The following is a 16,676-nucleotide window of genomic DNA, read 5'->3' on the forward strand; positions in this document are numbered from 1 at the left end:
ACAATTAAGATAGGAAATAATAAAGGTGGAAATGAAGTAAAAATTTTAAAATGTAGTTGACCAATAAACCCAAAAGCTGATTACTTGAAAATATTAACAAAATTAATAAATTTCTGCTTACAGGATTAAAAGAGCCTCAAATTTGTAACTCTGTGACATTAGACTGAGGTCTGTAAACTATAGCTTGGTGGGCCAAATCCAGGCAACACCTGTTTTTGTAAATAAAGTTCTATTGTACCACAGCCACATTCATTCATTTATGTACTGTATATAGCTGCTTTTGTGCTACAATAGCAGAGTTAAGAAATTTTGACAGAGACCACATGTCCTGCGAAGTCTAAAATATTTACTATCTGGACCTTTACAAAAAAATGTTTGCTGACCTCTTAACTAGAGGTATGCAAGTTCTTTTTAAAAAATGATTATATTTCCCAGGGAAATACGAAGCATGGCCATCATTTTAAGAATGAGATGTGGAGGTCTCAGAAGTTTGAGGGAAGAGCAGCCCGAAATAGTTATCTGGTAAAAAGATTACTGAATGTATCAGAGAAATGTAATAAGTGTATCAGAGAAAGGTAGTAAGATTGACAAAGGGCACTAAACACATCACTAAAGGATAGTGGAAAGTTGGGACAAGTAAGCATGCTTCTCTTTGAAAGATACTTACATCCTCAAAATAGATTATTTGTACCAGAGTTGGTTCTAAAGATATAGGAGCATTTTCTGATTCAGATTAATTAAAAATTAAATACCAACTAATTTTTAAAAAGGTTTACTACTTTCAAGTGCATAGAATTAAAACTCAGCTGACAATATTTGTGCCTGTGGTTCAGGGAAGTCTCTAGGGGACACTTACTTTAAATCCTCTTCTTGTTTGAAGAAGAGAAGAAAAATGATTTATACTGAGTTATGTGTTACAAAAGAATGGATATTCTAGAAGCAATAAATGCCTCCTTTCCCACAAAAAAGCACTGTAATCAGGTGAGATAATCAGAGTAGGAAGAGACTTATGCTCTAGATAAAATAACCAATTTTAAATTACAAGAAAAACTTTACCCATAGAAATAACTTCACTAATCACAACAATGCTGCTGTGCTTATTCTCAATCTATAGTCTAAAAATCACACTGTATTTGTCATGGAAATAAAAAAATCACCATTTTATGGAATTTTGTGACAAATCCTTTTGGAAAGCAAGTGTTTTATAAATTCACATTTTCAGTTTGTCCTAATATTTGCGAGATGGTTTGTTTTTATACATTACTGTATAAAGACATACACAGTAATGTTCATGGTAGGTTTATTAATAGCCCAAAACTGCAAGAGATAAATAACAGAATAGTTGGACAATGGAATACTGCATAGTAATAAAAAAGAACAAACTATGACTATACATAAAATAGTGACCCATCCAGCCAACAGAAGAAATATCAGTATCTTTAAGATGAACTGAGGCGAAAAAGACCATCATAAATAGATAATCTGATAGTATGTCTGTCATTTTCTGAGAGTTTTTTTTTTTTTTTTAAAAAAGAAACTAAAACACAAGATTTATTGAATGTTTTCTATTTACCCAAGCACTGTGCTGGGAGTGAAACACTGTATGTATTAAAATAAGTACCTTTAAAACTTCTAAAACTCATTTAAATGAGGAACTATCAGAAAAAAATATGCCTTGCTATTTAGCAGTTAGGTTAAAATGTCAGGCACCAATTCATAGTGTGATTACTTTCCAATGACAACTGGTTGAGCATATACTCAAGAAAAGAATGATTGAAATCTTGTTGTTCTGGTATAAGAGCAGAAACTGCGACTAATTATAGATCCTTATAATGTTCTTCCTTTCCACAATTTTTTATCTTTGCTTTGTTTACTTCTCAAACAACTGTAGATCAACTGCATCTGTTTAAGTACGGCACTAAGTCAGGCAAGATTTAAATACTATATTCCCTGCTAAATTGGGCCTGCCTTTTTATTAACTTCACTTTAAAAATCTGAGTATCATTAGGGTGATTTTGAAAAATAAATCTTACTTTAGATATGATAAATAATATGTCAAATGCCATTCACTTTAATAACATTTGTAAGAATGTTATATAGTATGTATGTTCCCCAAAGTATTTTACATAAAAAATTCCAATGTACTTTGTACTTTCAACACTAGTGTCTAATTTTTTGCTGTTTTAATTTGTATTTAAAATACTTTTCCTAAGGATTTAATCCACAATTCAAAACTTTTAACATTTTACCTTTATCCTTTGTATTTTCACAGATACTTTCAAAATTAGTAATTTCCTCATAATGTAATATAACAAAAAAATCCAATAAAAATCCTTATTATGTAATAATGGAGGGGGAAAAAAGAAAAGAAAGCTGTTAATTTATGAACACTTTACAAATTCTGTAAGATTCACTACGACAAATGAGCACACTTAAAAAAAGTCAAAGATATTAGATATAACTTTAATTTTGAATGTGATTTACATAAGATCAAACCAAAGAATTACTTATACTTTACTGCCTAATCAAAATTAACATAAACATAACAAATAGTATTTATAAGTCAAAGTAACAAATCACTTTTTAAAAGAAAAAATCTCTACATTGTCAAAATTTTTCCTATGGAATATTGGCAAAGAATGTAAAGTTATATTGTGCCACAAATAGTTAAAAGCAATGATTTTTGGATGGTTCAATAAGATGTGTATATATAACTTAAAACAAATATTTGGGTTATTTTCTCTGGAAAGTTAGCTTGCAAATGAAAAGAAGAAAACCGAATCCGCATACTGTAATAGCTGTCCTCTTCAAAATTCTACTATTCCATGTAGATACTTCTTCCCTTAATTGTATATGAGTTGGATCATTTTCCCGTTCATTTTGCAACTAATATTTGCATGGAAAAAGAAAAGAGTTATTGTATATTAATAAAAACATTTTGATTTAAAAAAATATCATAATATCCATGTTAATTCAATTCACTTGTTTAGATGTAGGCAACTCAAGATTCCCATGGAAGATTTAAAGTAAACATATATGTCTTGAAATACAGTCTTTCATTAGCATCCCATTACTGTAAATTATTAGTTTGCCATTAAAAATACATGCTGTCACAGATAATCACATTTTAAAATGGTGTTTTTATGTCATAAGACAAAGTAACTTTAAATTTAAAGTTTCTGTTTTACTTATAAGGAATGACAATTGATACTGATTTGCTTGTGTATTACATATCAATTAACATCTTACAAAAAAGTGAATCATTATTATAGCAAACCTAAAACATGAAATTTAGCAAAAACGAGAAGACCAGATGCTACTGGTAGAAACTTAATACTTTATTTAAATATAATTGCAGTAACAAATGTCAACAAAAACTTAAGTGGTTCTTTTAGTAATTCTCAGCAATGAAAGTACAGTACCCATTCAGTTTGTAAATTCCCACAGATACAAATTTCTTGCTCAAGAAGCTCCCTTCTCCCCTACCTACTGTGTGTGTGTGTGCCCACTCTGTGTGTTTCTGTGTGTGTGTTTCTGTGAGAGACAGAGAGAGAGAGGGAAAGAGAGAAAGAGAGAGAGAGAAGGGGGAAGTGAGAGAGAAAAGACTTAAAGAGGGAGGGCTGAGAGGAGAGAGATGGCTTTTGGGGGTGGGGCACGAGAGAAAATAAGCAGAAACCAAAGATCCTTGAAAGATAAAAAGAATCAGGCACATTTATAGAGTGATATTTACTAGAAACATCCTGTGCTGGAGTGATGACATAAATACTTTCAACATCAGCAGGAATAATGACTTCCAAATTCGACTGTGTAAATATTTAATTAAAAAGCTTGCAAAATTAATTTTAAATTTATAGCAGAAAACCAGACTCCAACGCCAACTCATTAATACCATATTCTTGGTCTAACTTCCAAATGGCTTCATTCAGCAACAGATTCCTTTTTGACACTGATGCTCCATTTACTGAATCCTGAGACAGTCATTCCTTTTATTAACCAATTACTTAGAATGACCCTTTCTGACAGGAGCCTGTCAGTGTGTTGGCTTGAAAGAGAGTGATGTGGTGTTAAAGTCTAGCCTTGACCTCTCCCACCCTCTCTCTTTGTTACCTCCATACACTTATCTGTGATAACTCATGTTTCTTAAAAAAAAAAATCTCCTTCGATTATTACTGGTAAACTCTGAAATAATATAAGCTTAACAGGCATCATAGCATATTTGCAAATCTGGAAGCCTTCATAATTCCCTAAATCAAATCTCATTATGATGATTACTACTTGTACAAGACTAATCTGGAAAAACCAAACCACTAGCTTGCTCCAAAATTAAGACTTTCTTGCCCAAAGAACTGTATTTGCCATTATTATAAACTAATTCATGTTTTCAAGGGTAGTTCTTATATAGAAATGCATAAATTCTAAATAGAGAAGGGTCACGGGAAAAAGGTCTTCTATTTAGCTAAAGAACAATGAAAATTCTCTTAACAGGTATGCATTATTAAAATAAATATTATGGTACCTGATTGAATTGTGTATGCTTTAGAGTGAGTCAGTCTCTATAGCAAAGTTTCTTAATTTCACTCATTTAACAAAAATATGGTTTTCTAATTTCATTTTAATTCTATACACACACCCTTACCCCTCACCCCTATGTTTTTAGTTCATCTTGGAGAAACCAAATGAGTAAACAACCCTGAAGCAAATATGTTTTAGGAAATTTCCTACACTAAAAAACGCTGATGTTTTGCAAGAAGTATCTCTATACACAGGCTTCTAAACTTCCCTGGAATACCCATGAAAAATAGCATGTTTAAGTAGAATCAGTTCTTTTCCTTTGATTCTTCTAGATGAGATGGAGGTAGTGATGATGAATGGTGCTATAAGTTTTGGGTTGTCAGCAAGTTCAGGATGTAGCTTGTGTAGCACAGGTGCTTGACATATAGCAAGCAGTCTTATGTTTGTTGAATGAATAAATGTCAGAGATAATACAATTTCTAAGATGCCTTTTTTCTTTGGAAAGAAATTATTTTCTACAAGAATTCTGAAACATGGTGCTCATTTCCCCATTTAAAATGTCCTTTCCCACCTATTATTTTGTATAACAGAATTTGCTTCACAACTTTCTTCTCACTTTAAAAGACTCCTTTTGGGCTGGGCACAATGGTGCACACCTGTAATCTCAGCACACTGGAAGGCTGAGGCAGGAGGATCACTTGACCTCAGGAGTTTGAGACCAGTGTGGCTAGCATGGTGAAACTTCGCGTCTACTAAAAATACAAAAATTAGCTGGGCGTGGTGGTGCATGCCTATAGTCCCAGCTACTCAGGAGGCTGAGGCAGGAGAATCACTTGAATCTGGAAGGCAGAGGTTGCAGTGAGCCAAGATCGCGCCACTGCACTCCAGCCTGGGCAATGCAGTGAGACTTGGTATCAAAAAGGGGGGGGGGGGGAAGACTCCTTTTGATTTAACACATTAATAGCTAGAATGACAATTTATTAATACTTGGAACATGTATAAAGTCTATTTTGAAGAAAAGAACTTTTTTGATAAAATATTAATGAAAATGTTAAATGAATTATGGGTTGAAGCTAAATAATGTATAATCTAGCCTTCAAATCAGATATTTCACAAAAGCTTTATAGACATAAATTTATTAAACAGATCAAGAGCTCAGAAGTGAGCTCTCTGGTCGACTGGAAGTGTTTTTCTTTATTATCCATCTTCAACAAAGGTTCCCATTCCAACAGCTTAGATTTTGTTATAGCCATTTTTTTTCGAAGTGGAAAAATCACCTGTCCTTAAATATGGATATATATTATATATTTTTCTGTATGTGTGAAAAACCAGAACCAAAAAAGTCCATACTCTTTAGAAAACAGTTAAATTATAAAAATATTACAGAGAGTCTGGACAATCAAAGGGGTATTTCATCCACAATCCTGTTTCTTTAACAGAACCAATAAATACTTCATTTATTTTATCTGTACATTTACATGTAAGTAATAATGTACAAATATAATTTTGTATCTTTAACCAGCTGATATTTAATTTTCATTTTTAACTGCTTATTATTATAACAATTGGTATAGCATAATTTATTAAGTTATTCTCCTAATATAGAATACTTATGGTACATATAATTTGGGATAAAATACTATCAAAAGATACAAATTTTTAATGGTACTTGGCACATCCTGCTAAACTGTTTTTGAAAGGGCTTGTGTTACCAGTCTCACATAAGAGTATCAGTTTGGTGAATTCTAACTAGAAATTGGTAGTGATACATTTTTCCCTGCTAATTGAAAAGATAAAAATGACACATTCTTCTTTTAGTATGCATTTCTTTAATGGCCAACAAAATCTGTTTCCTATGTATATTTCTTCCTTTGGAAACTATCCTTTTCCCCACTTGTCTAAGTGTTCCATTTGTTGCTCTTACCAGAATTGCTTCATGGTCTAACACCTTTTGCTGTAAATCATTTGCCTTCGTTTCCCCTCCTTTTAATGTTAAATATATACCTTTTGAATTAAGTCTTTTAATTTGCAGACTTCTTTACTCAAATCTTCAACATTATTAACCAATTCTTCACAAACTGAAGTAAAATTCCGGGGAGAAGCCCATTCCAGCGTTATCTGTTAATATTTTCAAAAGTTCAACAATAAATAATGGAAATAACTTCCCACAACTTTATATCCACAAAGATTATACAACATTCTTAAATATTAAATTACATAATTGATATATATACCAATTTTGTTGATATAGGATAAATATCAAAATTGTTTAGGATAAATACACCAAAAATAAGTAACTTTATAAAAATAATCAAATGAGCTTGCCAAATGCATTTCCTGAATATATGTATATATAACTTTCTATATGGAGATTAATATTAGTAATACCATTTATGATGAACAAATCAGTTCATGAAGGTTTTAAAAATGACACGATTCTCATATTAATTGATGTTATATAAAAATCACTGGAAAACAAGTGCATTAAAAAATTTTTACTCAGACAAACAGCTAAAACCTAATCACATGAAATAAGCTGCTTTTGCAGGCCACTTACACTTTTTCTTCCTTTTTTTTTGAGACAGTGTCTCGTCCTGTTGCCCAGGCTGGAGTGCAGTGGTGCAATCATGGCTCACTGCTGCCTCAACCTCTTGGGCTCAAGTGATCCTCCCACCTCAGCCTCCTGAGTAGCTAGGACCACAGGTGCATGCCATCATGCCCAGCTAATTTTCAGTTAGGACCAGAGGCACATGCCATCATGCACAGCTAATTTTAAAAAATTCTTTGTAGAGACAGGGTCTCACCATGTTGCTCAGGCTGGTCTCAAACTCCTGGCCTCAAGCAATTCTCCCACCTGGGCCTCCCAAAGTGTTGGGATTACAGATATGAGCCACCATGCCTGGCCACTTGCACTCTTCCTATTCTAAATTTATTTAAAAATTTTTTATTGATACAGTTTTTAAATAACACACTGTTTTGTTTCCATTTTCACTTGGGTCTCCTGTCACTTTATATTTTAAACAAGAACACATGGTAAATTCAATACATGGATCAGTTTAATTTTTGGTCTGACTCGCTTTCTTTTTCTTGAGGTAAGAATACAAAGTTTTAAAATTAGTATGTAATGAAATAATATTAAACAAATTGAGTTATTTAGATCTTACGTGATTTTGCAGAACAAATGATATAATTTTAGCAAATCAGTACTATTTATTGAATTATCATGAACTTATCTGGAATGTTCTTCAGTGTTCATACTTTTCTTCACTTAATAACTTTTGTAGAATACCTTTTGAGAATTTACAGGTAACTCAGTAATAATATTCTGTACAGCTGTTATTAAATGGCCACACTGTTTATTTAATTTGAGAAGAAAGTTGAGGAACTCATCACCACTAAAGAAAGGAAACCAACAAACAAGCAGGAATTACCAATAAGAGCAATTTATTTCATTCTACTAGGCTAGTTACTGAAAATCTAGTCATAAAATTAGATTCTTCCAAAAGAATTCATGGAACAGCTAATACAGATTAGGTACTGAAACAGGCACTGATTATAAAAGAAAAACAAACCTCCAATCCCGAGAATCTTAAAGTTCAGGATAAGATGCAGATATACAATTGCAGCTTTATTATTCACAGGAACACATGAAGGAGGAAGATAAAATAATCAATATCTGAGTAGCTACTATGTGAAGACACTGCACTAGTTATTTTACATTTGTTATTTCTTTTGATTTTTCCTAACAACCCCTATAGGATAGATGTTGTTAATACTATTTTACAGTGGAGACATCTAAAATTCAGGGGGAATGAATTTAATATCACATGAGAAGGAGGAAGTAGGGAATTAGAAATGCTTTACAGAGATAATACTTGAATTGTGTCTGTGGTTGAAGAAAAAGTTTGCCAAGTAGGTAAGGAAGAGATTCTGGATAAAGAGAATAGCAGGTGCAAGACTACAAGGGTAAAGGTCAGTAAGGTGTAATTAAAACACAAATTATTGAAAAGTAGTAAGATAAAAGGCTGGATATAACCATTTATTAAAAGAACTTTTGTGTCAGCATAAGGAATTGAATTTTACCTTTCTGATGATGTAGAGTTACTAAGAGATTTTCAACAGGAAATTTGAAAATTAGACTTTTAAATGAGAATGTTTATTTGGAGAGTGGTGTGGATAAAAGGAACACAAAAATAGAAGCAGAATAATTAGGCGACTAACAGAGAAATGCATCCAAGAGATGATGAAGGAAAACTTAGACTAAGGATCTGGCAGTGGCAGTCTTACTGTGGGGAGGAGGGAGAGCAGTGGCTTGAGAAACCTTTAGGAGAATAAACTGAAAAACTTGGTGATGGATTGTATGTAATGGAAGAATCTATGATGATTCTCAGTTTTTTTGGTTTCCATGGAAGGCAGTGCCACCAAGCAAGGAATTGAATTTGGTGGTGGATGGTGGAGATAAAAGAAAACATTATGGCATAATAATTAAGAGCACAGGCTCTTGAGTCAAGAGTCAATGTGAGTTTGGATTCATCTTCCACACTTACTAGCTTTATGATTTTGGGCAAGAATAATCTTAAGCCAAATGTTTTCGTATCTCTAGAATGGAGACAGCAGGACTCAAGAAGACAATGTACATAAAGTACCTAGGATTGTGTCTAGTACATAGCTGGTGTTCAGGTAAATGTAATTATGATGACTGCAATGGTGAGGAGACATGCAGGTGGCAACAACAAGTAAGTGGTAGAAAATGGGGGTCTTGCAAGGGTATTTATTCTGGGCTCTAAAGACTCATGAAGATAGATACAATTCAAAGTCGGTGAACCTCAATGGGAAAAAAATATGTCTTTATTTTCACTAACTTCTAGCCAAGATTCAGTCTTTCCTTGAATTGTGAAGGTAGCACAAACACAGTAGTATTAGAAATGTCTCCAATAGAAATCAAAACTATGATCATAAAGACGACCATAAGACATATTGTGGAGAAGGGAGAGTTGACAGGGGTAGAACAGAAAAGCCACTAAAGGAAATGTAGCCTGAGAAGTAGAAGAAAATCAGTAGTTAAGAATTGTTATGAATGACAATGAAGGGGATGGATTCAAAGGAGAAAAGATTAAGCACATTAAATAAGTATACTGATTTTGGTAATGAGAAAACACTGGTGACTAGATTAGCTTCAGTGGCAGAAGCCAATTTATAGTAGAAACAACAAAGAAACTTAACCCAACAGAAAAGTTGGTCAAGGCTATTAATAGGGAATTCAGAGAAAAAAAAAAAGAAACAAAATTTGAATGGATAATAAATGTGGGAATACAATAACCGTAAGATGCCACATCCTAGCAGAATGATAAAAATTAAGATCATTAATATCAAGAGTTGACAACTGTATTAGATGACCTTTCTGGGGAGTCCTTTAACAGTATCTACTGAAATAAAAATACACTAAAAACTACTATTATTGGACCAAAGGTAATTTGTGTGTGTGTGTGTGTGTGTGTGTGTGTGTGTGTGTGTGTGAGACAGAGTTTCGCTCTGTTGCCCGGGCTAGAGTGCAGTGGCGCGAGGCTCACTGTAATCTCTGCTCCTGGGTTCAACTGATTCTCGTGCCTCAGCCACCTGAGTAGTTGGGATTACAGGTGTGCACCACCATGCCCAGCTACTTTTTGTATTTTTTAGTAGAGATGGGGTTTCACCAAGTTGGCCCAGCTGGCCTTGAACTCCTGGCCTCACGTGATCAACCTGCCTCAGCCTCCCAAAGTGATAAGATTATAGGCGTAAGCCACCATCCTAGCCCCCAAAGGGTACTTCTAAGCCCATACAGAAATTCTTATTTGTAGAAGTTCTGACTACATACTATACAAAGTTTCTTTCACACTATTTCTAGAAGGAAAGGTTATAAAAAGCAAGCAATGTCAGCCTCCAATGAAAATAATAGAAAACTTCTAAGATACAGTACTGGGATGTATATAGTATTTTCATTTAAGACAAGTCTTTTAGCTATTAGGCTGAAAAAATGAACAATTTCACTTTAACAGTTTTATAAAATACAAACTTTATAAACAAAATACATATAATCAATGACTTAGAATAAAAAGTATCTGATGGTTGCTTTCAACAGGCAAACCTAAAATTAAAAAATGTAGGAAAACCCTTGTTCTGTTTAGCAATAAGTATTCATAAAACCATTTTCAAAAAATATGCAATTCTTCTTTATTCTATTTTCTTTCTGATCTTTACTCTAGAAAACACAGAACTTGGAGTATCTGACACATTTCTGCCAAAGCAACAGCAGTGATTACTTGTATTTTGTTTCCGTGTACTATTTATATAAGTACACTTATAACTTAGATTTCAGTGTTCTTTAAATATTCCAATTTTATTTATCAAGAATAATTATGAAATGAGTAATTCACTAATGCCATATATATTTAATTTATGACCTCGAGGAAATTAAGATCCATTGAGAATTATCATTTGAATTATCAACTGATAGCAGGTATGTAATTTTAGATAGGTGATTCACGAATATATATGTGGAATATAAATTCATCAGTTCTTATTCTTAAGATAGTAAGAGTTCAAATAAACAAATTTTATTACTAGCAAAATTAGTCTTAATGAATGAAAGGAAAATATATACCTTTCTTGTGACATATAATTTTCAGAGCCACTGAATATGGATGGACAAATTGTACAAAACAAAACTCTACAGAGTGCCATTCACACTATGTGAATGGTGTGTCTCCATCACAGCTGCACAGTATATGACCTATACAACTTTACATGGCAGGCCTGATAACTTTGTGCTTATTTAAAAAATTCAAAATAAGCAGATATGACACAGGTATAGTAGACTGTATTATTTGATCAAATTCTCATGTCTTTTCTACTGAGCTAACTACTACCAGTTCCCTGACCCCTGTCAGGGGACTATAATTCATGCCCCAGGGGCATGAGGCCTGACCACATGACTTGCTTTAGCAAATAAAATATTATTGGAAGTTACTGTGTAACTTTTGAACAGAAGCTTCAAGAGCCACTGAATGATCCTGCCATCTTTCTCTTCTTTCCCATGAGAGCAGTATGTCCCAGGTTGAGACTGTTCCTCCAGCCTACTCTCAGAATGACAAGATCACTGTTGCTGACCCACGATACAGATGATCAGGAAACACAGTTTGTTGTTATAAGTGACTGACATTTAGAAATTATTTGTTACTACAGCATAACATAGTATAAGCAAACTAAAACAACAGGCCATTTAAAAAATCTGAAGTCAAGTACTAAGATAAAATTTATACTTTAAATAAAGGTATTATAAACAAAGGTATTATGTGCTCATTGTAGAATATCTGAAAAAAATTAAAATCGTCAACAATCTTACCACTCAAAGACAATGACTAGTACTATTTTCTCTCAGAATATATTTTTATAATACACATTTTCTTCCAGTGTTTTTCCTATGGATATATATAACTGACATTGCTTCACATGACCTTTTATATTGTGCCTTTTATAATTATCATGAGTATTTTCCCATGATGTTAAGTTTCAAAATAATTTTAATGATGAAAAAATAATTATATTGATGCAATGGAATTTAACCATTTTCCTGATGTTCAGTATTTAGAGTTTCAAATTTTAGAATGTTTATAAATAATAGGGGTGAACAATACACTTTTACATAAAATCTTAACATCTATATAGATTTTTTGGGGTGGAGCAGTTTTCTTGATGGACATAGCTTTGAGATGCTTTTGACACCTTCAAGTGGATGTCAGTTAGCTCAGACAAAGAGTCTAAACAGGAACAGTTAAAAATTTCAAATGTGAATGAAAACTTATTATTTCTGTTCAAAATATCTAAAATTAGCAACAGAATGGATATTACAATTTTAAATTGCACTCTTTATTTTTTTAAGAGAGTCTTGCTATGTTGCCCAGGCTGGCCTTGAACTTCTGGGCTCAAGTTATCCTCCTGCCTCTCAAGTAGATGAGACTACAGGCACACCCCACTGCATTGGCTTTAAATTGCATACTTTAATTCTGCAAACATACTAAGGCAGAAAAAAGTAAGTGCAGTGTCTGTATGCATTGTTGTAACAGATTATTTTAGAAGATTTTGACACACAGAAGAAAACTATCTTAAAATAAATCAGTAAATTGTTGAAGTCACATTACTAGGAGATTATAATCAATCAGTTCAACTTTTCCTGCTGTTAGTTTTCTTATGACTTAATGACTGATTTCTTCTTTAAAGAATGACTTTGAACAAATGGTAAGTAAAACCTTTTCCGTAACAGCATGTAAACAAAGTCTGTGATTTAATAACAGGGTCAAATTCCTGGAATATATGTCTGCCAGTTTTATTTTTTTAAAAAAATGCAGTAGCTTTTTATAAGTGAACCATTCAGGATTCTGTACATTCTTTACATTTATTAAATCCCATAAAGTAAATTCATATAGGCAACCCTGCCATCATACAAATGAGTTACATAAAAACATTTAATTTGTAACTCAGTCATTTAGAACTTAGAATATTTCTTCATAGAAACAATAATGAAGAAAAGCAAGAAAATGAACAATGATATTTAAGAAGGTGTGCTGATTTTTAAGTCCTCACAACTGAAATCCTTCACAATGCATTTAAATATTTAAGAATTATTAAGTTATTCTGAAACAATGATGAGGCATTATTTTAAATACAGATCTTGCTGTAATGAGATATATTAAGGAAGAAGAATGGAAAAATGGGAATAGGGAATTTTAATATGGGGAATATTTATAATTTAAGCTGTATAATAAAGTTTTTAAGAAATTAGGATCATCTATATTATTTTCTGGAATACTTCTCTGAACTCCAAAATAATGTGGAAATCTATTGTTTGTATGTTTAATTAATGTTTATCATAATTACAATATTAGTTTTAGACAGACTATACTAGTGATAATATCACTGCATTTACAAGTATAGTATAGGATATTATAATTCATTAACTCATTTATCCATGTATTCAATAAAATCTCGCTATACAGTCATGTCCCAGGCAATGGATAACACGGTTAATATATACACCAAGCTCCTTAGGTCATTCTGATAACGTAGCCAGGTAAGGAAATCACTAGCATAAATCATGGTTATGAACCCTAATATGTTTTAAAAGCATATATATAGAAACCAAGTCTCTACTAACATGTAAGGTACTTTTATGTTAGCTATGTAATCCTCATTTGTAAAATTATTTTAGGGAAAAAATCAAACTGGAATACGTTGAAATAAAAAACAGTATTTGTATTATCAGTAGAAAACTAAAATGATTGTGATACTCTTAAATTAACTAAAAAAGAAAACTTAGAAAATAATACTAAGCTAGTATTAAAAGTAAGATTACAGGAAACTGAGGAAATAGAAAAAATATTTGTGAAGATTTCTTACAGGGAACTTGTATGTACTTTTAAAAGCTCTAGAGGCAAAAAATTTGATTTGTCCTCTGTACAGGCATTATTCCTATTCTTAGTCCCTGTGGTAATGGTTACTTTTGAACTCATATGAAACCAAAAGAAAGAAAGGAAGAGAGTTTCCTAAGCAATAAAAAAATAGAAAGAATGAGTTAAGAGAAGCTTACATGAGCAAGAGATTGGGTAAAATGTAATTAACCTGACCAACTGCAATGAGAGGTAGAAGGTGGGGAAAAACATTTGGTGCACAAATCCTCAAAGTTGGGGAGAGAAAGCCATTGTAAAAGAAAAAAGAATTTCATAGGCTGGTTATAAGGTAGTGTTGCTAAGTGACATAATTTCAAAATTATCTAGTTGGTGGAATGAAAACAATTATTATAGGTTATTTCGGATTATAAAATCTAGGGGAAAATTACTGAAAAGACAATCATATAATCTAAAAGGCAGAAGAGGCCTTACAGGGTTTGTATTCTATGCTATGGTTAAATTCTTTCCATAAGCAAAAACCTCTAGAAGTAGCTATTATGTACAATAAAACTGTTATCTTATTTATTCTGGACATTATACTTCTATTAATGCAGCCTAACAGTGCTGGCTTTCCATGACTAGTCATGTGACACTTTAACCTAAACTGAGTTAATAATAAACTTAAAAACTCTTAGTGATTCTTCATGTATATTAAGTCCCATCCTATAGTAATATAGTTAATCTTGGACTTTCCATTTATCCTTATTAAAGTTAACCCTATTAATTTTGGGGAGATTTGCTTCAACCTGCCAAAGCCTTTAAAATCTTAATTCTCTATATCTCCTCCATCTAGCCACCAGTCACATGTAGCTATTGAACCCCTGAAATCATAGAGTATATTCTCAGACTATAACAGAATCAAACTGGAAATCGATAACAGAAAAATCTCCAAACGTGGACATTAAACACCATACACCATGGGTTATTTAGATAATCCATGGGTCAAAGAGGAAGTCTCGAAGAAAATAAAAATATACATAGAAGTGAATGAAAATGATCACACAGCGTATCACAATTTGTGGAATGCAACTAAAGCAGTGCTGAAAGGGAAATGTAAAAGACTAAATGTTTACATAAGAAAAGAAAGTCTCAAAAATGATCTAGATTTCTGCCTCAAGAATCTAGAAAAAGAGCAAAATAAATTCAAAGTAAGCAGAAGGAAGAAAACAGTAAGAATCACAGCAGAAATCAATGACACTAAAAGCAAGAACAATACAGAAAAGTTACTGAAACAAAAGAGCAGGTTCTTTGGAAAAACAAATGCGTAAACCTCTAGCAAGACTAACAGAGATAAAAAAAGAAAAGATGGAAATCACCAATATCAAGAATGAAATGGGATATTATAACAGATCCTACAGTCATTCAAAGAATAGCTGGAAATACTAGGGGCAACTTTTGGCTTCATCAATTAGAAAAAATGAACCAATTCCTTGAAAAACCACACATTACCAAAACTCAGCTAAAGTAAAATAGATATAAGTTGAATAATCCTATGACCATTAAATAAATCTAATTGTAATTTAAAAGCTTCCCCCACAAAATATTCAGGCCCAGATGGTTTCACTGGAGAAATCTACAGAATGTTTAAAGAAGAATTAATGTCAATTCCACACAATCTTTTACAGAAAATAAAAGGAGAGGGAATAAGTCCCAATTCCTTTTGTGAGGCCAGTGTTGTCCTGATACCAAAACCAGACAAAACGCAAAAAAGAAACTTACAGAGCAATATTCCTCATGAACTTAGATACAAAAATTCTTAGCAAAATACTGGCAAATCAAATCCAACAATGCATAAAAAGAATAATAACCCACAGCCACATGGGATTAATCCAGGTATGCAAGGTTGGTTCAATAGTTAAAAATCTAACAAAGTAACCATATCAACAGGCTAAAGGAAAAAGTCATATGGTCATATCATTTGGGATAGAAAAAGCATTTGAAAAAATTCAACAACCATTCATGATAAAAACTTTCAGAAAAATGAATAGAGCATAACTTCCCCAATATCATAAAGAGAATCTACAAAAAAACCTATAGCTAACATCACAGTTAATTAATACTAAAAAAGTGGATGGTTTTCTTCTGAGATTGGGAAGAAGGCAAGAATGTCCACTATCTACAACTCCTATCCAACATAATATTAGAAGTCTTACCCACTGCCATGAGGGAAGAAAAAAGGCATACAAATGTGAAAGGAAAAAATTAACCTTTTTTTGCAGACTACACGATTATCTACATAGAAAATCTCAAACATTCTACAAAAAACCTACAACTAATATCTGAGTTCAGTAAGGCTGAAATGTACAGTCAAGACACAAAAATCAATTGCTCATGGAAACAAATAAAAAGATAAATACCATTGGCAATTGCACCAAAGAAAACAAAATACTTAGGTATACATCTAACAAAATATGCATGAAATCTGTATGATGAAAATGACAAAATGCTGATGAAAGAAAACAAAGAAGGTCAGAAATGGTGGCTCAGGTTTGTAATCCCATTACTTAGGGAGCCAAGGTGGGAGGATCACTTGAACTTAGGAGTTTGAGACCAGCTGTGGCAACAAAGTGGAAACCCTGTCTCTACAAAAAATTTTAAAAATTAGCCAGGCATGGCGGTACATGCCAGTGGTCTCACCTACTCAGCAGGCTGAGGCGGGAGGATCACCTGAACCCAGGAATT

The 16,676-nt window shown here is 32.7% G+C and overlaps 1 protein-coding gene across 1 annotated transcript in view; it reads right to left on the reverse strand.

The window, feature by feature from the left end:
- Positions 1 to 2,631: 2,631 nt before the first annotated feature.
- Positions 2,632 to 16,676, reverse strand: part of ASZ1 (ankyrin repeat, SAM and basic leucine zipper domain containing 1) — a 64,468-nt gene continuing 50,423 nt past the window's right edge. Inside the window, exons 11-13 of the mRNA XM_005550597.3 lie at positions 7,802 to 7,907; positions 6,517 to 6,630; positions 2,632 to 2,886 (exon numbers count right to left, since the gene is read on the reverse strand). Coding sequence (XP_005550654.1) covers positions 2,734 to 2,886; positions 6,517 to 6,630; positions 7,802 to 7,907 — 373 coding nt within the window. The 3' untranslated portion in view covers positions 2,632 to 2,733. The remainder of the gene's footprint in view (positions 2,887 to 6,516; positions 6,631 to 7,801; positions 7,908 to 16,676) is intronic.

This window comes from Macaca fascicularis, chromosome 3 (genome assembly GCF_037993035.2).
Source record: "Macaca fascicularis isolate 582-1 chromosome 3, T2T-MFA8v1.1".
NCBI lineage: Eukaryota > Metazoa > Chordata > Mammalia > Primates > Cercopithecidae > Macaca > Macaca fascicularis.